The sequence below is a fragment of the Protopterus annectens genome, chromosome 3.part0 (assembly GCF_019279795.1).
Source record: "Protopterus annectens isolate FY-2018-M chromosome 3.part0, PAN1.0, whole genome shotgun sequence".
NCBI lineage: Eukaryota > Metazoa > Chordata > Ceratodontiformes > Protopteridae > Protopterus > Protopterus annectens.
This window is the reverse complement of record NC_056731.1, coordinates 1,341,675,364-1,341,702,328: the sequence shown is the minus strand read 5'-3', so window position 1 is coordinate 1,341,702,328 and position 26,965 is coordinate 1,341,675,364. Positions and strand designations below refer to the sequence as shown.

The following is a 26,965-nucleotide window of genomic DNA, read 5'->3' as shown; positions in this document are numbered from 1 at the left end:
TGTTAATCTTTTCCATGATGTTACATGCCCTAATCCTTACATTCTTTCCTTAGAATTTTTTAAACAAAAGCAGAAAATAGTTCTGAGTTATCACCCTATTAACTATATGATAGAAAACCATTATAAGTGTCTTGACAAGCTTCATTCTGTTGTCCTAGGACTGAGTTTCTTAATTTCATCTTGCACCTTGACTCCAAACAAATCAGTTAACTTGGCAATGCTCTCAAGTTGTGCCTGAAAAAAAGCATTCAAGCCAGTAAGCATATCCAGTTAACAAATTATCAAATGTTTTTAGCCTCATAAATGCAGAAATAAAGCACAAAATATGAGGCAAAGTTATCAACTCCAGTACCTAGGAAGGAAAAAGTATGGTGAAATATGTATTCCTTTCTAATTACGCAATGTTTTGTTAATGGGACAATAAGGTTAGGTATTATTTACCATGGATTTAGCTTAAAATGTTTTAACTGTGAATGGGTTAGAAACTATATTAGTATGGAAAAGGAAGTTATTATGATATAAAATGTGTAACCATTCCTCAAAGTAATGCTATATGAGAGGTATCCTGTTTTGTCATCTGTTGCATTACAGTTTTCAGTCCATAATGCTGAATAAATGATAAATATACTGTTGACCAGCATTATTTAATTCCTAACCATAACATATATGAGTAACACACTCAAGTAAAAAATTAGTGCATTTCAAAATTTATTGACTGATACAAAACAAAAAAATAACCTAAACAAACCACATACACAGAAGCCTTTCTGAATGCAGCACTTACAAGTAGATAAATGCTCATTGTCACATATAAACTTGCCCAGTTTAATTTTGAGCTGACTGGGGGAGCTGCATCTTATAATATCCATCTGGCAGGCTGTGAGGATTTACATCTTATAATATCCCTCTGTCCACTTGTTCTAGAGATTTGCAGTCTTTGTTTAAGAAAAATATTTCTTTTATTTGTAACTGTAGCTGTAGCCCGTAGGATCAAGTGCCGGGCAAACCCTGGAAACAAACCCATGTGATGAAACCACAATATCAGCAAGCTTTATCAGAAAAGGAAAACAATTTGGACTAAATGTAGGAAGAGTAATTCCCAGAATGTTAGACCCCTTGTCACTGAAATAAACACACAACTCTCAAGCTTAATAACATCTATCAAAGACAAGTTTGAGGCTAAAATAGCTACCCAAGCCAAAAACAATCACAGGGCAATTTTTAGTTTTGTTCATAATTTCAAAAGCATAAATCAGCAATGAGCTGAGCTGATTGTAAATGATGTTATCTACACTGAGGCTGAAGACAGAGCAAACCTGCTGGCCGATAAATTTAGCTCTAACTTTACATTTCTCTCCCCTCCATCTGTCCCTCAAGATATACCTGAAATTGTCTTGCCTCCAGATATCACACAAAACCAAGTCCTAAAAGTGCTATCAAAAGCTAAAAATGCTGCATCAGTGGGTCCTGACAACATCCCTGAATGTATATTAAATAGCATGAAGCATGATTTAGCCACATCCCTAACAACACTTTTCCATCCTGGGACCATCTCAGCCTCCAACCAAGTTTTCTACCAAACACATGGAGAATAGCTGCAGTTATTCTCCTGTGTAAGGACCTTCCAAAGTCCCAGGCAATTACAGACCCATAAGTCTGACCAGCCTCATATGCAAAGTCATGACTTATTATGGAACTAATCAATCAGGGTATAGGAGATCTCCAAACACTGGATCTGTCTTCGTTTGGATTCATTAAGGGCAGGTCATGTTTGCTCATTCAGATAGATTTTTTTTTTTGAAAAGGTCACCAAAGCAATGGCAAAATGGTACACACCATATACCTTGACTTGACCAAAGCTTTTGACACAATTCCCCATGTAGGCATAGTAAAAAGCTAAATAAACTAGGGAAAAAAACTGTGTCATCCTCTGGCTTACCAACTGGCTCACAGATAGGGAGAATGAAATAAAAATAGAGGAAGTTATCTCCACAAAAAGACCAGTGACCAGTGGAGTCCCACAGGATTCTGTACTGGAAACTCTCCTGTTTGACACCCACTTTTCTGAAGTAAAAGCCAGTACCAAAGGCTCTAGCTAACTAAGTTTGCAGATGACTGCAAGCTAAGAACAGTAATTGATTTCCCAGATGGTTTAGCCATCCTGAAGGAAGGCTTGTCCTAAATAAATAACTGATGCCAAATTCATAGAGTGAAACTAAATGCCAAATAATGCATTACTGAATCCTTTGAGACGTCATCTACACTAGGGAATTATCACATTGACAATATGTCCCTAAGGGTTGACCCAGCTGTTTAGGATTTGGGAGCGTATGTGGACAGTAACCTAACTTTCTACCAACATGTGTCCATTGTTGTAAAAAAACATTTCTATATTGCACAGCTTATAAATAAAAAGATTGTGTCAAGATTTGGGGATGTCATTGTCCCCCTTTACTTAGCTCTCAGTATGCCAGTCATTGAATATAATGCTCCCCTTGACACATATCTGTTCAGACACATACAACAACTGGAATTCCCACAGAGATACCTTACTGAAAGGATAAAAGGCCTAAACAACATGTCCTGCATGGACAGACTCAAAACACTGACAATATACTCAGTATCCTACAGACTACTAAGAAGTGACATGTCTGGCATACATGGCATCCTCTGACTCACTACTGTTGGATTTACTGCACATCAGCATGTCAAATTGCATCAGAAATACTTGGTCATGTCAATTACCTGGTCTTTTCTTCTTTATAATTTCCTTAATGAAAAGGAGTGGGCTAATCATGTTAACTGCTAGGTTACCAGAGAAAATAGTATATAACATCAACAGGGGACGGGAAAGAGTGTGTGTGTGTGTGTGTGTGTGTGTGTGTGTGTGTGTGTGTGTGTGTGTGTGTGTGTGTGTGTGTGTGTGTGAGTGTGTGTGTGTGAGTGTGTGTGTGTGTGTGTGTGTGAGTGTGTGTGTGAGTGTGTGTGTGTGTGTGTGTGTGTGTGTGTGTGTGTGTGTGTGTGTGTGTGTGTGTGTGTGTGTGTGTGTGTGTGTGTATGTGTGTTGAGATATAGACTTCCAAACCTTTGGTTATATGTTACTGCGACTGGGATCTGCGTGTCTGGGAAGGGGACATTAGGTGTCCTGAATGGATATGAGCATACCTATTGCAACTGCAATAATGGCAGCTAGGTAGGAGACCCTGCATGAGAGATTGGATAGGGGGCTATGGATATATATCTGGGCTACATTTTCAGAATCATGACTAGACTGTGAAGATGTGAGGGTAGGTGGTTACTTTAACCACTGAATATAATATTTTGTGTTGTTTTAGGGAATGTGAATACTGGGGAGGGGTGGACCTTAGACTGTATGAGAGATCTTTAATATGCATAATTTGGATTTAGTCTAAGGATCTATGAAGAGAGACGTAAGAGACTTTCATAAAACACCTAGCAGGATGTGCTTTGGTGCACAGTTGTGCTATTATTTAGCAGCTATAAACTTTGGGTTGGTTAGTCTGGCAGCTTAGCTAAGAGGCTTGTATGAAAGTCTAACAAACATAACCTGGTAGTCCTGTGCTTAATTCCCTTAGTTTCTGTTTGAAAACTATTTGACTATGAGCAAGTGGGTTAACCCAACAATGATCCTGCTATGCTGTCACTGAAAAAGGATATTTATGTCTTTAGGGCTTACCTGGTTAACAAAATTGTCTCTCTATGACTGTCTATGACACATTAACATATTACTTGCCTAGTATGCTTAAATGTTGGTTCAGCTTGAATGGTGTGGAATTTGAAAAAGCTTTACAAATGGCTGCACACCCAGTATACTGTGGGCATACTAGTATATCCATTTGAAGAATCCTCCTCCAAAATTATTCGTAATTATGAGAAAACTGCATTTATTTATTTATTGAAAATAACTTTGAGCATTAACTGAGATTCAGAAAAGGTTGCCACAGGTGATAAACCCTACCATGAACAGACAATCCTTTTGGTAACTCATTCTGATACAGAGACTACCATACCACAGTGCTTTGTCATGAGAAAGCATCGGCAATGAATGCGGTCTTGGCAGCCATGTTAAAGGGTAATGACAATCCACTGGAGCTGCTAATGCTAAATGACTGTGGTTACAAACTTACACCACCAAGTGCTTCATAAACACATTAAGCTGCGTAAATTAGCTCAGCTAGCTGAGAAAATTAACTTGACAAAAAGACTGCAGTCAGCCACTGCAGTCAATGGGAGAAGCTGCATTTAGGTACATTTAGTAGAGTTCAGTGGAGAAGTAACAATGATAGGTGTGTGCAAGTGTCTGCAGTGGTAAGAATGGAGTATGATGAGTGTGTGTGTGTGTGTGTGTGTGTGTGTGTGTGTGTGTGTGTGTGTGTGTGTGTGTGTGTGTGTGTGTGTGTGTGTGTGTGTGTGTGTGTGTGTGTGTGTGTGTGAGAAGTAACAATGATAGGTGTGTGCAAGTGTCTGCAGTGGTAAGAATGGAGTATGATGAGTGTGTGTGTGTGTGTGTGTGTGTGTGTGTGTGTGTGTGTGTGTGTGTGTGTGTGTGTGTGTGTGTGTGTGTGTGTGTATGAGGAGGGGGTATCAGTGACACCTCTCAACCCTATTGCTCAAAGCTTCTGGACGAAGCCAAAATAATTTGGGGTGAGTGTCCACAATCAGGGAAGATTCACAAATATTACTTTAACTTAAAAAGGTAAGGGAACATTGCACTGACATGTATTATCTGAACAATAAGTATAGCAGTCAAACATATGGCATTATCAATTGATTGTAATCCTCAGTGATTTTCCTGAGAATGTAAATTTTGATGAGAGGCAGACCAAGACATGAGGCAACATTGGGTATGTTCTGGACACTTTTGGACAGTCAAGAAGTATGCAGCCTGTACAAATGCAATGCAAGAACTATTACAGGACATAACCTCTACAAAGTGCTTTTAGTACCAGCTGTAAAAAACAGTGATTCAGAGATATGCTAACTCGCTGATAATGAAGTCTGCCCCATTGTGGATAAAGCTGTATCTGAAATGCATTTTTACAATTGCATAAATTGACCTATCTGCTGTAAGTCCATTTCTATGATCACAGCCCCCTTCATTCTGAATCCCAGCCACCAAAATCTTAGCTTACTGGAACTCAAAGAGCATTGTAGGTATCAGATAAGTATGATTCTGAATTAATTTGATTAGTGGAATGGAACCAGAAAAAATATATGTTCTTCCCAATGAATAGAAAATAATATTTATTAGTAGCATTTTAGATGATGATAAAGCAAGTAATAGAATGACTGAAACCAATTTTGGACCTTTGTGATAAAAATGATGCAAAATGAACAGAATAATGCAGTTTAATACTGACCCCTCAGTGTGTGATTTTACATTTATGAGCATACAGTCTGAGAAGGCACGAGTTTCCATGTTCTCACAGACTGCGTGCCATGGCAGGGCTCGTCACTCAGGGATGTAAACATGACTCTAGGTGATTCGCTCATGTTGACTAATATCACCAATATTTGCCAATGATAAGTGGGTTGAGTACCTCACCTATGCTAGAGACTCATGCTGATGGTGGGAGAGGTGTATGTGCCCCCAATGGCCAGTGAAAACCCAGCAGTCTTGGGTCGATAAGCTACTGGCTGGTGTCCAGTTGCCATGGGAGATGAGCAGTTCAGATTCAAATCAAGATGTAGCACAACTGACCCAGTATTTGTGGTGAGACAAATAGTTGAGAAGAAGCTTAAGATGAGGAAAGAGTCCAATTGGGTATTGAAAGCATATAACAAGGTCCCAGGTGTGCATCAGGGTTCAGCTCTGAGCACACTGATGTTGATACTAGTGATGGATTGCATTAGCAAATAGGTCAGAGGGGACAGATCAGCAAAGCTTCTGTACACAGATGATGTGGCATTACAGGCAGACTCTGTGCAAGAACGTCAGCAAAGGATAGGGGAATGGAATGCAAAACTGAAAGCAAATGGGATGAAACTAAGTATGGATAAGACAGTGGTAATGGCAGCAAATTGGGGAAATCAGAAGAAGCTGAGAATTGAGATAGAAGGTGGGATATGGAACAAGTTAACAGCTTCAAGTATCTGGGAGGGGTGGCTGAGGAGAACAGAAGTCTGAATAAAGAGGTCAAAGCAGCTTGAATCATAGGGGCTGCAGTATGAATCAGAGGTGCTACAGCCAACTGGCATTGAGTGTCAGGTGAACTGTATGCTGGAAGAATGCCAAAGAAGCTGAAACCTAAGGTGTACAAAACAGTATTACTGTATGGCACAGAAACCTAGAAGGTAAAGGCAATGCAGATGAGGAAGCCTGAGGTGATGGACATGAAGTTCCTGAGATGCATGGTAGGATGCATACTGTGGAGCAGATGAAGAAATAAGGACATAAGAGCAGAAGCCAAAGTAGGTCTAATTGCAGAAAAGATCAAATAGAACAGATTATGGTGGTTTAGACGCATGTGAAGAAAAGCAGAAGACAATTTGGTGATGAAGATTTAGGACAGGCAGGAAGAAGACAAGAGAAAAAGAGTGCATCCAATAAAGAGGCAGATGGATTGCGTGAGAGATCTGTGACAGTCAGGCATGAGTGTCAAGGCAGAAGTGTGGCATTGAATCAAGAGAGATGGCAACAGTTAACATGACACCCCGACCACATGTAGAAAATGGGAGAAAAGGGGGTGATGATGATCGTGATCATGATACAGGTGTATATAAATGGTGAATGTAAGGCAGTTCAGTTGCAGCAAAGTATAATACAATAAGGACTACTTCTTGCTGCACTTCTAAAGAGAGGCTATTCCTGTTTGGACAGTACAGAAGATTTCTGAAAAAAAGGTTCCACTATGAGCAAGTGTTCCTGCAGCCCCTGATGTGGTGGGCAAGCACACTCTATATACGTATATATATATATATATATATATATATATATATATATATATATAAACTCCACAGCTGCACCAACTCAAAGAAGGGAGGAATCTCCCAAAAAAGTGAATCAGTGTACTCTTAGAAATTGTACTGGCGATAATATTCTGTGGAAAGCAGTAACTGAGGTCATGTTTCTCAGGGCCTTTTTCTTCAGACAATGAATATTTGAGAAACATAATCTCAGCTGCCTGTTGAGGGGCCCTAAAAATGGCATATATTCTCCTAGTATTACTTCTAGGAATTGCATGTAAGAACTACATGGAATGTTGACAATGAATAGGGAGAATAGGTAAAATTTTCTAGGAATCACTATCAATAGACAGAGTATATATATATGTGGTTCATATAGTCTTGTATAATTTTCGTCAGTACGATTTACTAAAAGTGAACAATCATTGCACAGACTTTACTGGCCATGCATATAATTCTTAGTGATATTTTTCTAGTACATGCTATACCTTATATAAGCATATTTGCTATGCTTACAATATAGATTATTACTGAAGTTATTGATAACACACTATAAAAACTGTAAGGGGTGATAGCATTACTTCAAAATGTACATGGAATTCACAAGATGGAGGTTAAAGTGGAGAGATGGTGATGGGAAATAGTGTCTCAGAGAATAATGTTTGTGCATAGAGGCAATTCAGTGGGTTAAACAGTTGTGCTGTAGAGACATTTAGCTAGCCTAACCTGGTGAGAAGCAACAATAAGAGATCCTTGAAATTTGGAGATATTCTCTGAGTCTCATTTTGAAATTTCAAATTTAAGAGTGTGAAGAATGCTTTTGCAGAACTTAGATACTCGATGTCAGTAAAAGTTTTAACCCAAGGTATTGTGTGCACTTAATGTGTTGGCTAGGTATGTCTTTAGAACATTATGTGTACATCATTTGTATGACACTCAGCATAGTCATAGCCTACCATCTATCTGGCTTTCACATCCTTCCACCTTTCCTTTTTTCTGGCCTACCTCTGCTTGTAAGCCACCTCTACATGACAGAGAGGGAGCGATACATACCTCTCAACCTCTTAGACCAAGAAATCTGGACATAGCCATAAATAATGGGGGGACAAAGGGCCAAAAATAGGGACAATTTTAAATATTTCTCTTAGAAACAGTTGCTAGAATAACAGGTTTTCCATTATCATGAAACTTCTGGAGGGTATGAAGTCCAAAACTCAAATGCCTGTCATTATTTTCTGCCTTCCTTCCTTAATGATTTGGCAATGATTTGCCAGAAAAAAACAAAATTTAGTGAGGAACAGACCAAAAATAAGAGGCAAAAATCTGGATATACTGTGAAAATCTGGACAGTCGAGAGGTATAGAACAATATTATTTTTTATTTTATTAATTTGTTAACAAGGTAAGATTTACTATTTACAAGTGTTTCTTTTCAGTGATCACCCAGGAATGCTGCTCTGGATAGTGGACTTGCTGAGATTGACACTATAAAAATAAAGACAGGGAATCAAACCCAGAGTTGGATTACAGGTAGTCCCCCAGAATTATTAGTGCTGGTGGGTAGAAGCAATATAGCTGTGCAATATGGCATGTATCAAACAATTGTTGAGCAGAGGAAGATGCATGCCTATGAAGCCATGCCTTTTCACAGCTGCTGTAGAGGATGGGGAAGAGAACCAGCTGGAGTGTGAGCACCTGTTCTACAGATTGTGTGCATATTACCATGTATAACTCTGGAAAGGATGTTACACAGCGCTTTACTTCAGGACTTACAGGTCTGCATTAACGCTCTTCTTATTATCTCTCTTACTGTCTCCCTCCTTTTGAAGCTTCAGACAGCAGCTGTCTTTCTGCCAAGTGTTGTCAAGCTAATAGTGGTATAGTTTTTATAAGACAGCTTGGTCATGGATTATTAAACATTTTGGAAGAGTGTATCAGTGAGACAGATAAGTAAGTTTGTGCTTTAGTGTGTTTGCTTAACTTGCACATTAATGGTACACTGTTTATCAGACTGCACATTCTAGTGAACAATAACCTTTCGCTTGCCAGGCATTCTAAATAAACCTTTCACAATATCAGCGACATTACACTAATCTTTTTTTTTTTTTTTGCTCTCTTTTCTCAGCTTACAGCAGCAGTTTCTTATTCTGTTACCTTAGATTTTAGTTTTGATTCAGAGTTAATAATTCTCACAAAAGCAAACTTGACTTTTGTTTCACAACACTTTTAATGTCATTTAGTGGATATCTAATTTTGAAATAGTGCTAGCTTGTTTTTCTTTTACCTTAATTAGAAATTTAACACAGGATAACTTATTAGTAAGATATATTTAATTTACTGCATGACAGCAACTCCCATGTATTCTAATCCAGCAAGACTAAAGTACATATGGCCAAGATGTTAACCAACAAGACAGGCGATATTCCAGATGTGGAAATCTGTGAAAATATTTAAATCCTTATGTAACTTCATAGGTTCATAGATTAGTACTAGGCTAACTGCCCTTGCAAGCCATTTTTTAAGCCTAGCCAATTACCCTTGTGAGAGTCAAATCCTGCACCTTGTGTTTGTAAGGCAAACACCTTAACCATTAGGCCACGTTCCCAGAAAGCATTTTTATAGTTCTAATGCTCCTTTAGCCCCCTGACCATACCTCTCAACTGTACAGATTTTCATAGAATGTCCAGATTTTGGCCTCATATTTTTGGTCCATTTTTCATAAGAATGTGGTTTTCTGGCAAATTAGTGGTAAATTATTAAAGATTGAAGTTAGAAAATAATGACAGCCATTTGAGTTTCAGACTGCATATCCTTCAGAAAATTCATGTCAAGGCAAAAACCTGTTATTCTATCAACTTTCTAAGTTTCAAAAAGCAATATTTAAAAATTGTCCCTATTTTTGGGCTTTTGTCCCACTTTTATTTATGGCTTTGTCCAAACTTTTTGTGCTAACAAGTTGAGAGGTATGTCCCATGAAAGATCACCATGTACTAACACAAACAATCCTTGCATTCTAAGATATTCCTGCATTCATTTTATTTTTATTTTATATATTTTATTTTCCATTTGTTAACCAGAGTAGATGCCACAGAACCATTGTCATGCACAGCCCAGGGAGTGTAATACATAAAATCAACAATCAACATACTTCAGCTCAAGAACGCTTACAAACAAATGTAGTGAAGATTAACAAAATGTATTCAATGTGTACTCTCTCTCTCTCTCTCTCTCTCTCTCTATATATATATATCTATATGTGTGTGTGTGTTTATTATCATAATGTTGAAATGGAGTTGGTCGAATGATTGTATCATTGACACACATCCACGAAACATCACAATGCCAAATTACAATATTGTTGAATTACATCCCAAATTCGAGCTTGGAACAAGTGTTAACATGGGTTGAGATAGGGGCGAGATTTGTAGTTCGACAATATCGGAGTTTGACATTGTCACTGTTCAACCTCCGGACTTCATTAAAATGGATTCGACTGAGTCCACTTCAACATTATGATAGTAAACCTATATACACACACACACACACACACACACACACACACACACACACACATATATATATATATATATATATATATATATATAAACTTTAATGAAAGAAGATGTAAAAGATGGAGGCAGGATATGAATAAGGTAGTTGGCAGGAGGGAAGGAGAAGGGTAGTAGGCAGAGGAGAAGGGGGAAGGGAAGGGAAATGGGAGAAAGGAGAAATCAGTCTAAGGGTTTATCAAAGAACAGCTGGTCTTATTCTGTATACAGAGCCAAGAGATGTGCGATAGGTGTGACTTAGTTATGGCCTTTTTTTGAAAGCACTTAGAGGTGATTACATTAGCACAGAAATGTCTTTAGTTAGTTTTGCAATTATTGGTAAGTGGAGATGAATCTATTATGAAAAAGAAGGAATCGCAAATATGTGGGGGCAGGGTATAGAAGATGTGATATGTGAAGTGAAGCATATTTCTAGGGGTAGGTAGGGTGAGGATATTGTTGGTTTGTGAGTGTAGCTTTACTATAATACTATTGACCACTGCATTTCTCTTTTATTGTGGCAAGTTTTAGTTCAGCTATGGGGAGTAAATAGAGATTTTATGAGAATATTTGGTTGCTGCTGGATGAAGGACACCATTATACTTTAGAGGATAGATGTGGTGGTGTTATTACTTGAACCTTACTTGAACCTTACTGACCCATTTTCCTAATTTCAAACAACAGTTTTGCAACAAATTTTTTATCTTTTGCAAAACATTTCTAGTTCTTCCTATATTGAGTGATATGGGATACAATTTTACTGTCTTTTTTTTCACAACTCCTGAGCCTATATCTGGAACATCTCACAGAGCCCAGCCTAAATTACACCACTGTGCGGTATTGAATCTCATAATCTGAAGGCCAGTGTAAGACAGCACTAAAGGTCCGACCGTATGTTGTTAATGTGTTGTGAGGCATATGACTACGTATCAAATCTCTCTAGTTCTATGTGTCACTCTGTGTATGACACTGTGACTCTGGTACACTAAAAGTTAAAGCTTGCCTCTTAGTTGTAGCATCCCTGAATGTAAAGATAAAAATCAGAGCACTGTCTGAGCAGTTGCACATCAAAGTCTTCACAATCGTGGCAATGGCTCATTTAATACTATATATTAAGTCATGTGCCATCTTCTTTCTGGGCTAATTCTGAAAATACATTATTTGTATCTAACATTAACACTGATTGTATCAATGCACTTCTTCACATCTGAACTTCCAATTAAAGCAGTATTTTTAACATTCTATTACTTTTGATTTATACACATTTTCTTTGTGCCACCAATGTTAAATGTGATGCCAGATGTATTTATAAAAGGAACTGTAACTGATTTGCCCATTTTCCAAGATTATGTCATAATCCCTCATTGATCCCAGTGATCTATTAAAAAGAATGAAGAATTTTCACATATGAATGATAAAAATATTTAACTGTTAAATTAATCTAACTAGAAGATTCCAAAAAACACTTACCTGGACAAAACCAGTCGAAATACCCTCATTGTGTTCTATGTTGGACATACTATATCATCTACAAGTTTTAACTAAAGTCTATGGTATCCCTTTTTTTGAATACCTTTCTCAACACACAAACTCAAACTCTAAGCCTGAGGAAAAACATAATATAAACCACTGCCTTTACCAGTTGTCTGAATGGTGCTAAAATGACTAAAGTGAAGTGTTTTGTCTTTAACAAAGAAATGACTAATTCATGTTTACGGTGGGTGTGCAGCTGTAAACCCTAAAATCTAAATGGAGATTAATTTAACAGGATTAAATCAGAAAATAATATGTTTAAAAACAATTGTTTTTCCAGCCACTGAAGATATCTGTTTTGCTTGGAAAGGAATTTCTGACAGAATTGTGGACTGAAGAACAGTCAGAGCTTTGATGATTATTCAAAATCTGTTTCATTACTGTGGTTGGAGAAGTAGCAACCATTTTAGGAAATGATACATACTTTTGGAGTTTTCTGCCCTTTATGCAGCACACTAGTTGATTTTAAAACTGTCTCTGCATTTATTTTCATGCACCTGACTTCTCAGTCATATAATTTTATAATAAACAGTTCTGTTTGAGTTGAAATGTGTAATTAAATATATAAACATATCACATTAAATTATCAGTGTGAAGAGTAATGTGCTTATATGACTGATGGCATCGATGACTGCCTTTGGCAAAGAGTAGACTTTCCTTAGATTGCTAAATAACTTTGAATTAACTGTATGCACATAAAATGACCCTTCTCAGATCATTTCAGTAAAGACCAGAGCAACAATAAAAAAAGAAAAAAATGCAATACATACTGAGAAATTTACCATTTTGATTTAACATTTTAGAGGCAGAAGAAAATATTGAACTTTGTGTGTGTGTGTGTGTGTGTGTGTGTGTGTGTGTGTGTGTGTGTGTGTGTGTGTGTGTGCGTGTGTGTATGTGTGTGTGTGTGTGTGTGTGTGTGTGTGTGTGTGTGTACATAGAAGAGAGAGAGAGAGACAGAGAGAGGTCTGTGTGTGTGTGTGTGTGTGTGTGTGTGTGTGTGTGTGTGTGTGTGTGTGTGTGTGAGTGAAAGACACTAAGCGGGGAGAATATCACGGCAACTTATACTAACTCTGAAGCACCATACCAGGGTTACTGGCGTATGGGTCAGTGAACTGCAGTAAATCAACCGATTTTTTTCAATGCAAACAATGTTGCAGTGTCATGGAACATTTTCTGTGTTGCTTTAGAGGGAGCCTGTTCTTGGCTTCAAGTTTCCTAAGCTATCACTCTGGAGCTTTCTTCTTTTTATATTTATTTCTAAAAGTAAAATAATTCTGCTTATGGTATATGAATCAAGCATTTAGGTCTAGAAATGTATAGGCTTTCATATCCATCTTAGTTTGTCTTTACATTTCATAAAGCACTCTGTAGCATGTTAATGTTGCTCTTGGCAGGGTATTTTTTAACCTTCCATTATACATTTTTTAAGATGTACTTGTCCAAACATTGACCGTGATTTCTGCACATTATATTCAATGGACATCTTTTTATTCTAGTGCCATCCTTTGAATAAAATGAACCTTTCATTTGAACCTTTCTGTTAGGTGCTCGTGGGTTACAGCCATGCCCAGTCACTCTTAGATACCTCTTTTACAGGTAGTGGAATTTATTACATGTATGCAGGATCTGTTGAAATTCCCTTTGGTTTGCTTTGTAACCATATGGACATCTATTGCTACGCCTCACATGAAGGTTGCCTCATAATTTTCCTGTAAGTAGAAGTAGATGAGATGACTTTACAATCCTTGCATCTTAGCTGATTTATTGCTCTGTAGTCTATTTTACTATTGCAACTACCTCTGCTTCAGGGAAGAACATGTTGAGTTTATGAAGTGTTTCTTCACGGGACCTCTGTATAGTTCTCTTAGCACTTTGGTTTTTCAGCTGTATTACATGTACACTTCTTTTTTGTTTTTTTTTTCTAGTAAAGTAGGGCATCCAGAATTGAACAGCATGCACTACGTAGGGCCTTAACTGTGAGTAGATGAGCAGTATTAAATCCCCACCATCTTTCCTGTACATTTTTCTTCTAGTCCAATACAACAGTCAGCAGTCAACTCCTACAATCACACTGTCATATCCCACTGTCCGTCTACCCGGAATCTGCAACTGTAATGTTTCTTTAGGCCTACTTTTTATAAGTTCTATAATTCTGTGGTAAATGTACAGCTTATTGTTGGGAAGACAACAGTACTAGTTTGCATTAGATGCATAGTGCCATACCTGACAAGAGATGCATTTGTGGCTTGTTTAATGCTCTAAGGATGTTGCCGACACCGTGTTGCAAATAAAGTGTGTATGTGTGTGTGTGTGTGTTTGGTGAGGTGAAGCAAAAATTATAATATTTCAGCTAAAAGAAATGCAGCAAACATATGCTAGAACATAAAAGAAGAAATAATTCTAAAAGCGTACATCACATTAGCAGAAAAAAGGATGTGTTAATCTACCTAACTTGCTTGACCCACTATAAAATCTGTTTTTGAAATTTTTTTGCTGCAGTTGATGATGTGATTTTTACTACGTTTTGTGTTTTGACAGAACTAGCTCTGACAAAAGGCGACTTAATGTTTAACAGTCTATCCCATCATCAAGCCACTCTCCTGTTGTTTCAAAAATGGCCTTCATAAACTCTAGGGCACTTTTTTCAGTATGATTAGAGCGGGGCAAAGTCCTAACTCTGATACGCACCACCTGTTAGTCACTCATCCCAGGTGACTACCTATTGTTATATTAGCAACATTGCTACATAGTGTAAAGTGGCTTAGTGCAAGGATCAGTTGCTACATAGTGTAGAGTGGCTTAGTGCAAGGATCAGTTGCTACATAGTGTAGAGTGGCTTAGTGCAAGGATCAGTTGCTACATAGTGTAAAGTGGCTTAGTGCAAGGATCAGTTGCTACATAGTGTAAAGTGGCTTAGTGCAAGGATCAGTTGCTACATAGCGTAGAGTGGCTTGGTGCAAGGATCAATGCTTTGAACTACTAATGAAACTTATTCTGCAGTTCTGTGCTTGATTTCCATAGTGCCCATCTGTCTGCTGTGCTAATCCGAGCAAGTTACTTTTTCCTTAATCTGCATTTGCCTACTGTGTGACTCTTAGCAAGTTGCTTAGCTGGGCAGGGTTCCTGGTTTGTCTCGCAAGAGCTTAAACATGCATTTGTATATACTGGGCTTACTCAGTAAAAAACAAAAAAACAAAAACAAAAAAAATATATATACAGATATATATATATATATATATATATATATATATATATATATATATATATATATATATATATATATATATATAAAGAGAGAGAGGGGGGAATAAAGAGACAATATTGTACATTTGTCCTCTCCTGTGCTTGCTAAAGAATGAAAATTGCTCTGAATACAGTAGTTCATGTACCTATGCTCTTTTTTCTCCTCTTTTCCATGGAATCTAAGTCTATAGTCCACTTTCTGTTTAAAAAACACCCACCTTCCCATGACCATGATGACCTTTAGATTCAGAAAGCATATTTGTGTATCTCTTAGACCACAGTTCAGTGTCCTTCATGTTGTCTCTCATCCGCCCCCTTCCATTGCTGCCCATAACAACTCCCCCGAATGCAGCATGTTCTGGACTGATAACTAAATTTCAGTCCTGGTTCCTGCCTTTTTAGTTCTTGATTCATCCGATCTTCCTTACACATTAGCCTTGAAACTTTTTAATTTGTATTTTACATATTTGTTAGCCAGGAAAGCCCACTGGACACAAGGGCCCCTTTTCAAGGGTGACTTGAGAACACTGTTTGGTAAACTAACTTGATGAGAGTCATACAGCAGGAAGTGGAGGTGGTAAAAAGCAAACTCTCTGCCACTAGTACAAGGAGCAGCTTATTAATGGATCAAGCCTTAATCTTCTGTACTGACTATCAGTGCTAACTTACTTTCTGTTATTCAGAAGTGATTATGCATACTCATGGATTTGCAGTTTGCAGTTCTGTTCTCTATCAGTTTGTCCCTGTATTTTATCCACTAATTTGCTTTTCCTTCCTATTTTTGATTTGTCTTTTTCATGTAATATTTCTGTTTGATTTACTTTTTTATAATCTGTACTGCTAAGGTACACAGATGTGTATATTAAGACTGTGTGTGTGTGTGTGTGTGTGTGTGTGTGTGTGTGTGTGTGTGTGTGTGTGTGTTTATGCTTTGCAGAGGTTGCAGACTGCTTCTACTTTTCTTTCTCTGTGGGAATACTGTTTACTTTAAATGTTTTAAAATTAACAACAAACCCATTCACTGAAGATATCTTCCTCCCCAGTGTTTGAGAGGCACAGTTTGTTAATCTCATAAAAACATGAATTTTTTCAGCTTGGTTATCCCTCAAAGTAACATATAAATAAATGTCTTTCATAACCATTAAGCTGACTTCTTAACACAAATCCTATTCCTCTATAAACTTTGTAATTTTATAAGTGCAATATTTAAAATCTATCCCTATTTTTGGGCCTTTGTCTCCAAATTAGTTAAGGTTTTGTCCAGATTTCTTGTGCTAAGAAGTTGAGAGGTATGACACCACCTTACTCATATGTGTTAATTCTAATGCCACACTTGCCCCTAATCCTATCTTCCACAAATGACCAAACACTCTTTCTCTGAGTCCCCACTAAAAGGACAACAAGCACGTGTGCACAGACACACACACACACATGCGCGCACACACACACACACACACACACACACACACACACACACACACACACACACACACACACACACACAAACACACACACACACACACACACACACACACACACACACACACACACACACACACACACACACACACACACACACACGCTACAAACACATAAAGTACACAAGCATAACATTGCATCTGTCCCCTTCCCCAGCCCTTGCACTAACCCTAACTCATAAACATTCATAGATACACACTGACCCTGAATGGGAAACCTTCAGTACAAACAAATGTCTTGGCAAGATGTTTTCTGGTTCATACATTTTGATGAGTTCATTATAGCTATGTATACTCAAAATAAATGCAAGTGGTAACACATTATTTTTGGAAAAAAATCAAGCTTCCTAATTTGTTTTCTTGCATGACAATGTCTACAAACTCTCCTTGAAACTTGTACTGGATGTCAGAAATCTGTTGTAACAGTAGGTGAGATATGTAGTTTTCTGCAACCATAAACATAATTAATCTTAAATAACGTCTAGGAATCTGCGATACCTAAGTCATACCAAGTTAAATTATAGCCAGACCTTTGTATATTTGAAGTTAAAATGTGATTAATTTTAGCTATTGAATATACTGCAGAACAACAATATTATGCAGTAGAAATAGAAAAAGCCATATAATTTAGTTCTTGTACTTACAACTGGTGCACCGTCAGATAGGAGGACAACTCCAGCTAAAAACAGTAGATAAAGAGCCTTTGCCATTTTTGCTGAGGGGTTGATATGATATCCTCTGTATGTATGGAGTCTGTTGAAGTTCTTTTATAGCCTAGCTTTTGAAAAAAACACGGGACATTTATCAAAGGCTGTATGACCTCAAACCTGCTGATACTTCTTATTGACTTAATAAACAGTGGGAAAGCAAGGAACGCACACGCATACTCTTTGTGCCAGCCTTGCATAAGAAGATCATCTCGATAGATTCATTTGGAATGTTCTGAACTGCTTTTGTTACTATTTAATCAGGAAATAAAAAGTTACAGATTATTTCAAACTGCACATGGTGAGACAAACTATCAAACAGGAAATATACAGAATGGGCATTAGGAAGTAGGAATCATATTATTTCAGTGCTTGGCTACCATTTATACATGTTCCTTTATTTCTTTCCACAAACATAAAAATAAAGAAATAAACAGATGAAAAACATGAATAAATAAGGAGTGCAAACAATAGTAGATCTTTGGAATAATGTGTTTTTGCTTTGAAGTTGTAAACTATTTTTCTTTTAATCCAGTGTTTAATAGAAATAAGAAAAACAATCATTATTTTTGATGTTGACGTAGTCGCCCTTTATAAAATTGGCAGTCAACAATTATACACTTAAAGTAGTTTATTTTATGCTTTCTGCTAGAGTATTTGCATTGCTTGCTTGATCATGTTGTTTTTTTGTACAACACTAAACTTTATACATATAGAACTGCTGGAAAATGAGGATTCGGTATGCTGTAATGATGTTATGAGCCAATGCATTTCTTTTTTCTTATGCAAAATTAACATTTGATGATTCTGCTGCTAATGTGTGTCAGAGTTAATTGGTGTCTGTATTTCTTAAGCTTCAATAGTGCAGTGTATTGCATTCAGTAGTGGGAGATTAACCTATATCCGAACAACAGAATTAATCTATCATTATAGCTTTTGTTGATAAGTTGCAGTGCCAGACTTTCTCTTATAGGATAGCTTATCTGCAGAGTCTACCTCAACCACGTTTCAGCACTGTATGTGGTACACACAAAGGGATATGATTATCACTTGTTACCCGGCTTGATTCTATGAACCTGGGTTCACTTCCCTCAGCCTCTTCTCACAAACTATGTAACATCCTAGTCCTCCTGAGTCACTCATAAAACAGGCACTGATGCCTAATGGGTTTTACCTGGTTAATAAATAAGTAAAACAAATATACACTTCTTTGGGGCAGTCACCAAAGCCATAGACAAGGGTAAAGTGGTTCACACAGCCTATCTTGACCTCGCCAAGGCTTTCGACACCATTTCCCATTCTGGAATTATAGCTAAACTCACTAAACTAGGTATAAATCCCTACGTCACAAGATGGGTTGCCAACTGGCTCACTGACAGAACACACACTGTAAAAGTTGCAGACTCCAAGTCTGACTTCAAACCAGCGACAAGTGGAGTAACACAGGGTTCAGTCCTGGGACCTTTCCTGTTTGGTATCTACTTTGCTGAAGTACAGGCTAACACAGAAGGCCTCTGGCTAAGGAATGATTACAAACTAGGAGCCATAGTCGAGTCCCCAAATGATGTGGATATCCTACAGAAGGGCCTCACTGAGACAGATGCCTGGTGTCAGAGGCATGGCCTCACGCAAAATGCCAAAACGTGCATTGTCATCCTCGTGAAATACCAGTCTACTTAACACCAAATGTGTGATAAGAGACCTTGGGACCCAGGTGGACAGTAGTCTCTCCTTTGATAATCACATCGCCACAGTAGTCAGGAAATCCTTCTATGTGACACACCTCATCACAAAAGGGTTCTCATCCAGGAAAAAAGAGGTCATTGTTCCCCTCTACTCGGCACTCATTAGACGCATTATAGAGTACAATGCTCCTTTTGGAATGTATCTCAAGACATCTGCAGCAGCTGGAAAGGCCACAGACATACCTCACAAAGAGGATTACTGGCCTCAAACAGATGCCCTACACTGACTTTCCCAAAAAACTCCAGCTTTACTCTGTAGCATATTGCCTACTCCAAGGAGATCTCTGCCTAACATATAAAGCTATGTTAAACCAGAGCTGTTGGACATGCTACAACTAAAGAAATCCCGATCCCTACAAGCTACATGCTCTAGGGACCTAAACCTTGTCACCACAATAAACAGGACATGCTGGAGGGATAGATTCCTGTCCCAGAAACTTTCTATACTCTATGTCAAGCAATGCTCCTCATTAGCACTCTTCAAGAAAAATCTTGATGAGTGGATGGGAAATAGGAAATACACCCCGAGGATCACTTCTGTGGCTCTGCTCGACAGGGGCACAGGAACTTAACTTTCTTTGGTGGCATGAGCCAGGGAACCTTGTTGGCTAGGCTTACTTAGGCCCTTGGGCCGATAGTCTAGTACCTACCTATGAACCTATGAACATATGTGGGAGGCATTTGTGTGGCTGGACAGTTTCTCCCCTTAGTCTTGTATCCGAGGGACATGATGTGGTCTTTTGGAGTGAGTGGGTACAGTGGTACCATGTGGAGGTGTGCAAGGCAGGATTTTTTCCAGGGCAGTAACATCCCACCCAAGTCCATGCATGCTTTAAATACTGATGTTTACTCCACTGGTTGCTTTTCAGTTATAATGGGGCACAAGTAAAGCAAATACATAAATAAAAAAGCCTGTAAATGGATGAGAAATATATGTTGGAGGGGGGCTCGAAGTGAAACATACATACATGGATTGCAGAAAAAGACAGCAGATGATGCAGATTAGGGAGACCCCAGAGTAGGATATGACAGGGAAATGAGGGATCGGAAATGAAAGTTTTAGATGTGCTGAAATAAATAGGAGGTACAGCAGAATGGAAAGAAGGGAAGAAGGGAAGAAAATGAACAAAAATTTGGCAATAGTACAAGTCAAGCATAATTGCTGAAGAGCTGTTCAGACCTATATTTTCACAGCAGGAAGGCAGAGAAAGTAGAACAGATGTGACTGAGAACAAATACATACATAACATAGAAAAGGTACTATAGAAGAAGAGAAGAAATCAAAAGTGTATGGTGAGATGAGGTGTCAAGCCTAGGTGATATGCCTCCCAGGGTGTAAGAAGGGGATACATTCAGAACGCTGAAGTATGTATTTGTAGAAATGCTGAATAGCAAAAGATTAATGGAGAAGACATAAAATACTGATGGCATATATTATCAAACTCATACAATACCAAAACAAGCATATATCCACCATTAAGCAACTCCCTGTGTGCATACTATAAAGTAAGACTTGTGAAATCAGTAGGTTATCTTCAAACCAACAAGTATGATAGTACTCAGCTATTGACAAGAGTATGCTCAGGAGAAAATACTTGTCTGCCGAAGTGCCAAGTAAGCATTCCAACTTAAGGGTCCAATTACAGAATACAAAGTCTGCTTTCAGTATATGTGCTTTGCACATTACAGGTGTCAGGTAGTCAGCACAGAACCATCAGAAAGGCAGTAAGAAAGTATTGCTGCAGTACATGACACTTAACTAACAGATAATAGATTCACCTATACTGCACATGTCATACAACTGCTGAACATCTGGTAGTATGGAGGCATACAGCAGTGGTGACAGTGAACCAGGAAGGACAAGGGAAATATATGGAATAGTGCAGTCATAGAAAGGATGGCCAGCATTAATAATAGATGGCTACTTATATCACTGCAAAAAATGTCAAGTGACCATAAGTATTGGGCCTGCAGAGTCAAACATAAGGGCATATGTAAGGGCAGGGTTATCACTGTAATATGCGTATATGGGGAAGAGTTGTTAAAGAGTAGCACACACCACCATCTACCAGATGCTGCTGAGATGGAGAAATACAAATCATGTGCAGAACTGAGAGTGAGAGCATCCCTAGCAAGGGCTACAGCATATTTAGTGGTGGAGGATGTAATGTCATCTACCTCACTGGAAGCTAGCACAACTATGCCAGCCCAAAGAGTTGTGCTCCAGACTGTTAACAGGGTGCAAAAATGTAATTTACTTGGAGATGGAGGGGAGGAGTTAGTCCTTATAACAACAGATGCTGAGGAGTTCCCTCTTAAGACTGAGTATTTCTTACCAAAAAAAACCTCTTAAGACTGACTATTTCTTCCAAAAAACACCAAGCTTCATCAATAGTGGTCATTCTGTCCATTGAAAAGAACCTAGTAGGCCTCAGTTAGTCCACCATATGGCTAATGGATGGTACATTTCTAAAGAAGGGCAACCAACTGTATAATTTCATACATCTATAAAATGTGGTACATTCAGTAAGTGCTTACCCCTTGTTTATTGTTTGATGTCCTGGAAGTCATTAAGGTCCAACAATCTGATGTGCCAGAGAATAGATGAGATACTGAGATACTTATTGTGCTGCGATTAATGCCATCCATAAATCCATAAAATACGTTATGTCATATTTCAAGATTGCAACAGAAAAACATTGACAGGGCCACTCTGGTGACATAAATGGATGAAGCCCTGACTATGGTCCAACTGACCCAGGTTCGATTAGCAGCTCCAGTGACTAACAGTACAGCAGGAAGGGATAGGCATGCCCATCCAAAGTGTGAAGGCACTCGTTGATACACTTCTTAAGGGGAGGTATGGTCCAAGGAGGGGAGTTGTCCTCAGACATAATCAATGAGTGTGAAGGGTAGTGAAAGGGGTGGAGTATCTCGTAACAAAAATAAAATACCCATGGACAGAAACCAGATAAGCTGAACTAGAAGAACACCTTCAGTATCCACAACCAGCCCCAGCAGAAATGGACTAAGTTTGGGGGATGTTGGAGAGTAGCTCATAGTCCTGATGTGGGCATTGGGTTCTGGGGGGTTGGGCCAGTAAAAATTAGATAAACAAGAACATCATAGGTACCACAGTAAGGGATGTTTCTTTCACTTTGGCCAGATTTCTGGGGCAAGATGCAATAGCTGGGTCTTGCTACATTATATGGACAGAACACACATTTTCAACTTTCAGTAAAGAAGTTAGTTGCTTTAGCATTCCATCAAGAAAATGAGGTGTATGCAGCATTCACAGACCCGAATCAACAATTCCCAGCTGAGGCTAGTGAAGTATTAAGATATTTTAAGAAGTCATATTTTCTTGGAAAACTATGCAAGTTTATGACTAGGACATCAGAGACGTTAAGATTTCCCCCTTTTTTCCCCATCAGATTTTGGAATTGCAGGCTCTTAATAAGTTAAGTTTGCCACATACTCATAATACTGTGTAAGTGTGGCATGGAAGGATATGCTGTCCATTGAGCAGGTGCATATCTGATCTTAGATTAGTTATGGTTATCCTAGTCAGGGAGCAGAATCATTGTGATGAGCTGAGATTCAGGTTATCCACCTCTATGGAGGTTTTTCCACCAAGGCCAAACTTGGGAAAGAGACATTTGTTTGCCAGGAAAGTCCGAATGGTCACAGGTGCCATTTTTCAGCAGAGGCCCAGAGAGAAAAGCGCCAAGATATCATATTTAATGCTATCAATATTTACAATAACACATTTTATAATGTAGTTTCAGAGAATACATAGGATAATAGTCAGTATAATCAAATTTGTATTGATATTCACAAACATTTACAAGCCTTGTACTGAGACTTTACAAATAGAGTGGTGTATGAGATAGGAATAATTTAAGAAATGCAGTAGAGTGAGGTATTAGAGGAGATAAGCAAGTCTGAGTGTTAACAGAGAAGTAGTGATAGAATAGTAATTTGGTTGTGCTAATTAGAAGTAGGTATATTAGTTTAAAAAGTACAACAAAGTGAGTTATTAGAAGAGGATAAGCATGTGAAGTGATTTAGTGTTTTAAAGGGAAGTGTAAGAAAGTTGATGAAGGGTGTTAGAAAGCTATGTCCCAGGTGAGGAGCAGGAACAATGCCAGAAGGAAGAGAAGAAGTCTTTTAGTAATGGTTTGAAAAGATGAAAGTGGGTGATAGACCTAATTTTATAGGAATTTTATTCAAAGCTCTAGCTACACTATTGGAGTACAAACTAACCCAGCAGCCATTTGTGGTTTGTAGATGTTAAACAGTTGTTTATTATTTGGCCAAAGGAGATAATTTCGAAGATTGTATTGGAGTAGGGATATAAGTGCTGGGCAGGTGGATGGGGTATGAATGATTTTATTGATTAAGGACAAATTTGATGCATAATGATTCTGTTATAATACGACCCGCCGATAAAGGGGGCCTTATAGTAATTATGGATTCAGTGCATTATGTGCAATCAATGTAACTATTGTTAAGTGACAAATTCTATAAATTAATCACAATACAAGAAGTTAACAACATCATAGCACATGTTATGGATACTTTGATAGATATATATAAAGGTGGCATTATTACCAAAGATACTTTTGATTATTTATTTATAAAAGATCCACTTATTCCGATTATACAAGGGCAACCTAAAGTTCATAAAGACAGTATAAATCCACCTATGCGACCAATAGTCGCAGGAGGTGGATGGGTTACAGAACATTTATCAGTATATATTGAGAAGCATTTGCGACCTGTTATAAACAAGAACAGATATGTCCTTAGGGATTCTAAACATTTTTTAATTGACTTATATGATAATTTAAAGATACAAAATAACATAGAAGACATAATATTAGTGACATTTGACATCCAGTCACTATTTACAGTAATTCCGAATGATTTAGGAATTCAATATATACATAATTATATGACTGTTAATAGTGAACTTTTACCTAAACAAATAGATCTTATTACTTGTTTTATTGAACTGGTCTTAGAGAATAACTTATTCTTATTTGATGATCAGTTATACATTCAATGTGAAGGTGTGGCAATGGGTACCCCCTGTGCCAACTCTTATGCAAATATGTTTTTGGCACAGTGGGAGGAGACCACACTTTTCATTTTGGATGAGTTTAAAACAAACGTCATATTTTATAGGTGTTTTGTAGACGACCTCTTCATGTTATGGAGAGGTTCGTATGAGAGTTTAGATGTATTTTTTGAGAAGATGAATAATCTAACAGAATGCTTAAAATTCACAATGAACAGATCAATAAATAAGATTGAATTTTTGGATCTATTTATAGAAAAGTTAAATGGTGGGCCGATAAATACTGGTATATTCCGAAAATCATGCTATCGCAATTCACTTTTATTTAGATCTAGCATGCATCCCACATACATATTTAAAAATCTGATAAAGGGACAAGGCCTTAGGGCATCTAGATTAAACATGTCAGAGTCAAATTTTAATAAAGAATTGAGTGAATTACATGATAAATTATGTGTCAGGGGATATACACAGAGAGAAGTCTTGGAAAGTTTAAAAGATGTTCCTGAATTACGTAAAAGTAAAGCTGCCCCATACTTTGGACCAAATACAACTGAAAATACCTGCATTATGAAGAGAGAAACATCTTTTGTCAAGATACCCATGTTTTTTACATCTGATAATAGTAGCATTTTTGATATATTTAAAAAGAATTGGTCTATTTTGCAGGTAGACCCAAAAATTGAGCAGATAGTAGGATCCAAGCCAAGTTTTTTGTATAAAAATAAAAAGAATTTGAGACGATTATTGTGTTATAAAAAAGGGCATAAAGTACAGGAAGGACAACATGGTACACAACCATGTCAGAACTGCAATTTTTGCATGTACATTGAACAATCTATTATATTTTACCATCCAGATTTAAGAAAGGAATTTTCTATAAAAGCTCGAGCCACATGTGCAACATGCAATGTTGTATATTTAGCTGTTTGTCAGACCTGCAGGTCATTTTATGTGGGAAAAACAAATAGATATTTTAAAGATAGGATTAGAGAGCATATTTACCACATAAAAAAAGGCTCGATGCACAATGCTCTAGCTAAGCATGTAGTTAGTGTAGGAAATACACATACCTTTAAATTTCAGGTACTACAAGTTATTCCCACTACCATGCGACAAGGTGATATTAAAAATCATACTGAGTATATAGAAAATAATTGGATAATTTTACTCAGGGCAGATAGGGGAAAGGGGCTCAATGAACGAGCCAGCATTAAGCCCCTATTAAATAAGCGTAGACAAATAAAGTAAATTATGCATGTTTTTTATATGCTATATATATTTATTATTTATTACTGTTGTTATCCTGATAAATATTACATTTTTTATGTTAAGCATCAAGTTGTATGTCTATATTTATTACATAAACAATAGTATAAGAAGTTAGACATGAATATGTAGAAGTTTGTAATTTCATAGGAAGCGAGTATCTATTATAAAACTGCATTTCATAAAATATTACTTTATGCTCTAAACATTTATTTTAAATATATATATATTTTAGATTTTATATATGTTATAAGGATGTCTATGAGGATTTAAGCTCATATGTGAAGAGTTAACAGGTTTTATACATATATATATATATATAGTTTATTATGTGCTATCATATCACTTTAAGAACTTAATTAAGTGATTTTTGTGATTGGCTTTTGCAATAATTGATTTTAGTATATATTTAAGAATAGATGGTCTCATTTATTGTTTGATCTGAAGAAGCTTGGATGTGAAAGCGTTTATCTTTGTACAATAAAAGATTTTTTATGCTTTGACATCAGTATCGAGGCTTGGTTTGTTCCACTCCATATACATTTTTTACATTTATGACTTCTTGTTCTGCTTGTGGAATGGAACATTCACTAAGTGGTTTAACAGTGTGCTTTGGACTTTTTATTGATTAAGGTGGTTTGGAGGTAGGAGACAGTTAACTGTTTTTAGTGCTAAACAGTGATGGGTCTGGTAAGGTTTGCTGCAAGTGACTCACACAACTTTGTTATGGCACTGTTCAAGTTTAGAAATACGTGAGGCTTGTAGGGTGCTCATGATAAGGGCTCCATATAGGAGAGAAGGTAAGAGGAAAGTGGTAGTTAGAGTTACCTTGGCAGAGTTGATAAGGATTTTTTTACTCTGTGTAGGGTGCCTACTTTTTGATGGATTTTTGATGCTGTTGTGGATATGTAAGTCGAATTTAAGATTGTCGTTGATTGTCATGGCAAATAGTTTTGTATGTTGGGTAACTTCAATGGTATGATTTAAGGAAGACATTTTAAAGTTGTTTTTTATATATATTGGGATTTAGTAACAGGTGATTATCCTGTAACAAACTTTTGACAGAGTTAAAGGGTTCTTGAGTTATTCTCTGAAGATGTATCTGGTTGTCAGAAATGTATATTAGGGTAGAATCATCAGCATATTGCATGATGGAAACTTGCTGAGAGGATTTATGTAAATTGTTAGTGAACATATCAAAGAGTAGACAGCCGAGAATTGAGCCATGTGGCACACCGATATTAACAGGAAGGAAGAGAGAAAAAATGGAGAGCCATTTAACAGACTGGTAGCTATCAATTAAGTAGTTGTTAAACCATAGTAGTGTGAGTTATGATAATCCAAGGGAAGACAGTTGGTAGAGTAGTTTTTGATGAGAGACTAGATCAAAAGCTTTACAGAGATAAAGGAATACATGAGAAACACGTTTA

The 26,965-nt window shown here is 37.4% G+C and overlaps 1 protein-coding gene across 1 annotated transcript in view; it reads right to left on the bottom strand.

Annotated features, from left to right (window-relative positions):
* TTR (transthyretin) overlaps positions 1 to 17,487 on the bottom strand; it is a 57,439-nt gene extending 39,952 nt beyond the window's left edge. The window contains exon 1 of the mRNA XM_044065448.1: positions 17,376 to 17,487. Within this exon, the coding sequence (XP_043921383.1) occupies positions 17,376 to 17,441 (66 nt within the window). The 5' untranslated portion in view covers positions 17,442 to 17,487. The remainder of the gene's footprint in view (positions 1 to 17,375) is intronic.
* Between the last annotated feature and the right edge of the window lie 9,478 nt (positions 17,488 to 26,965).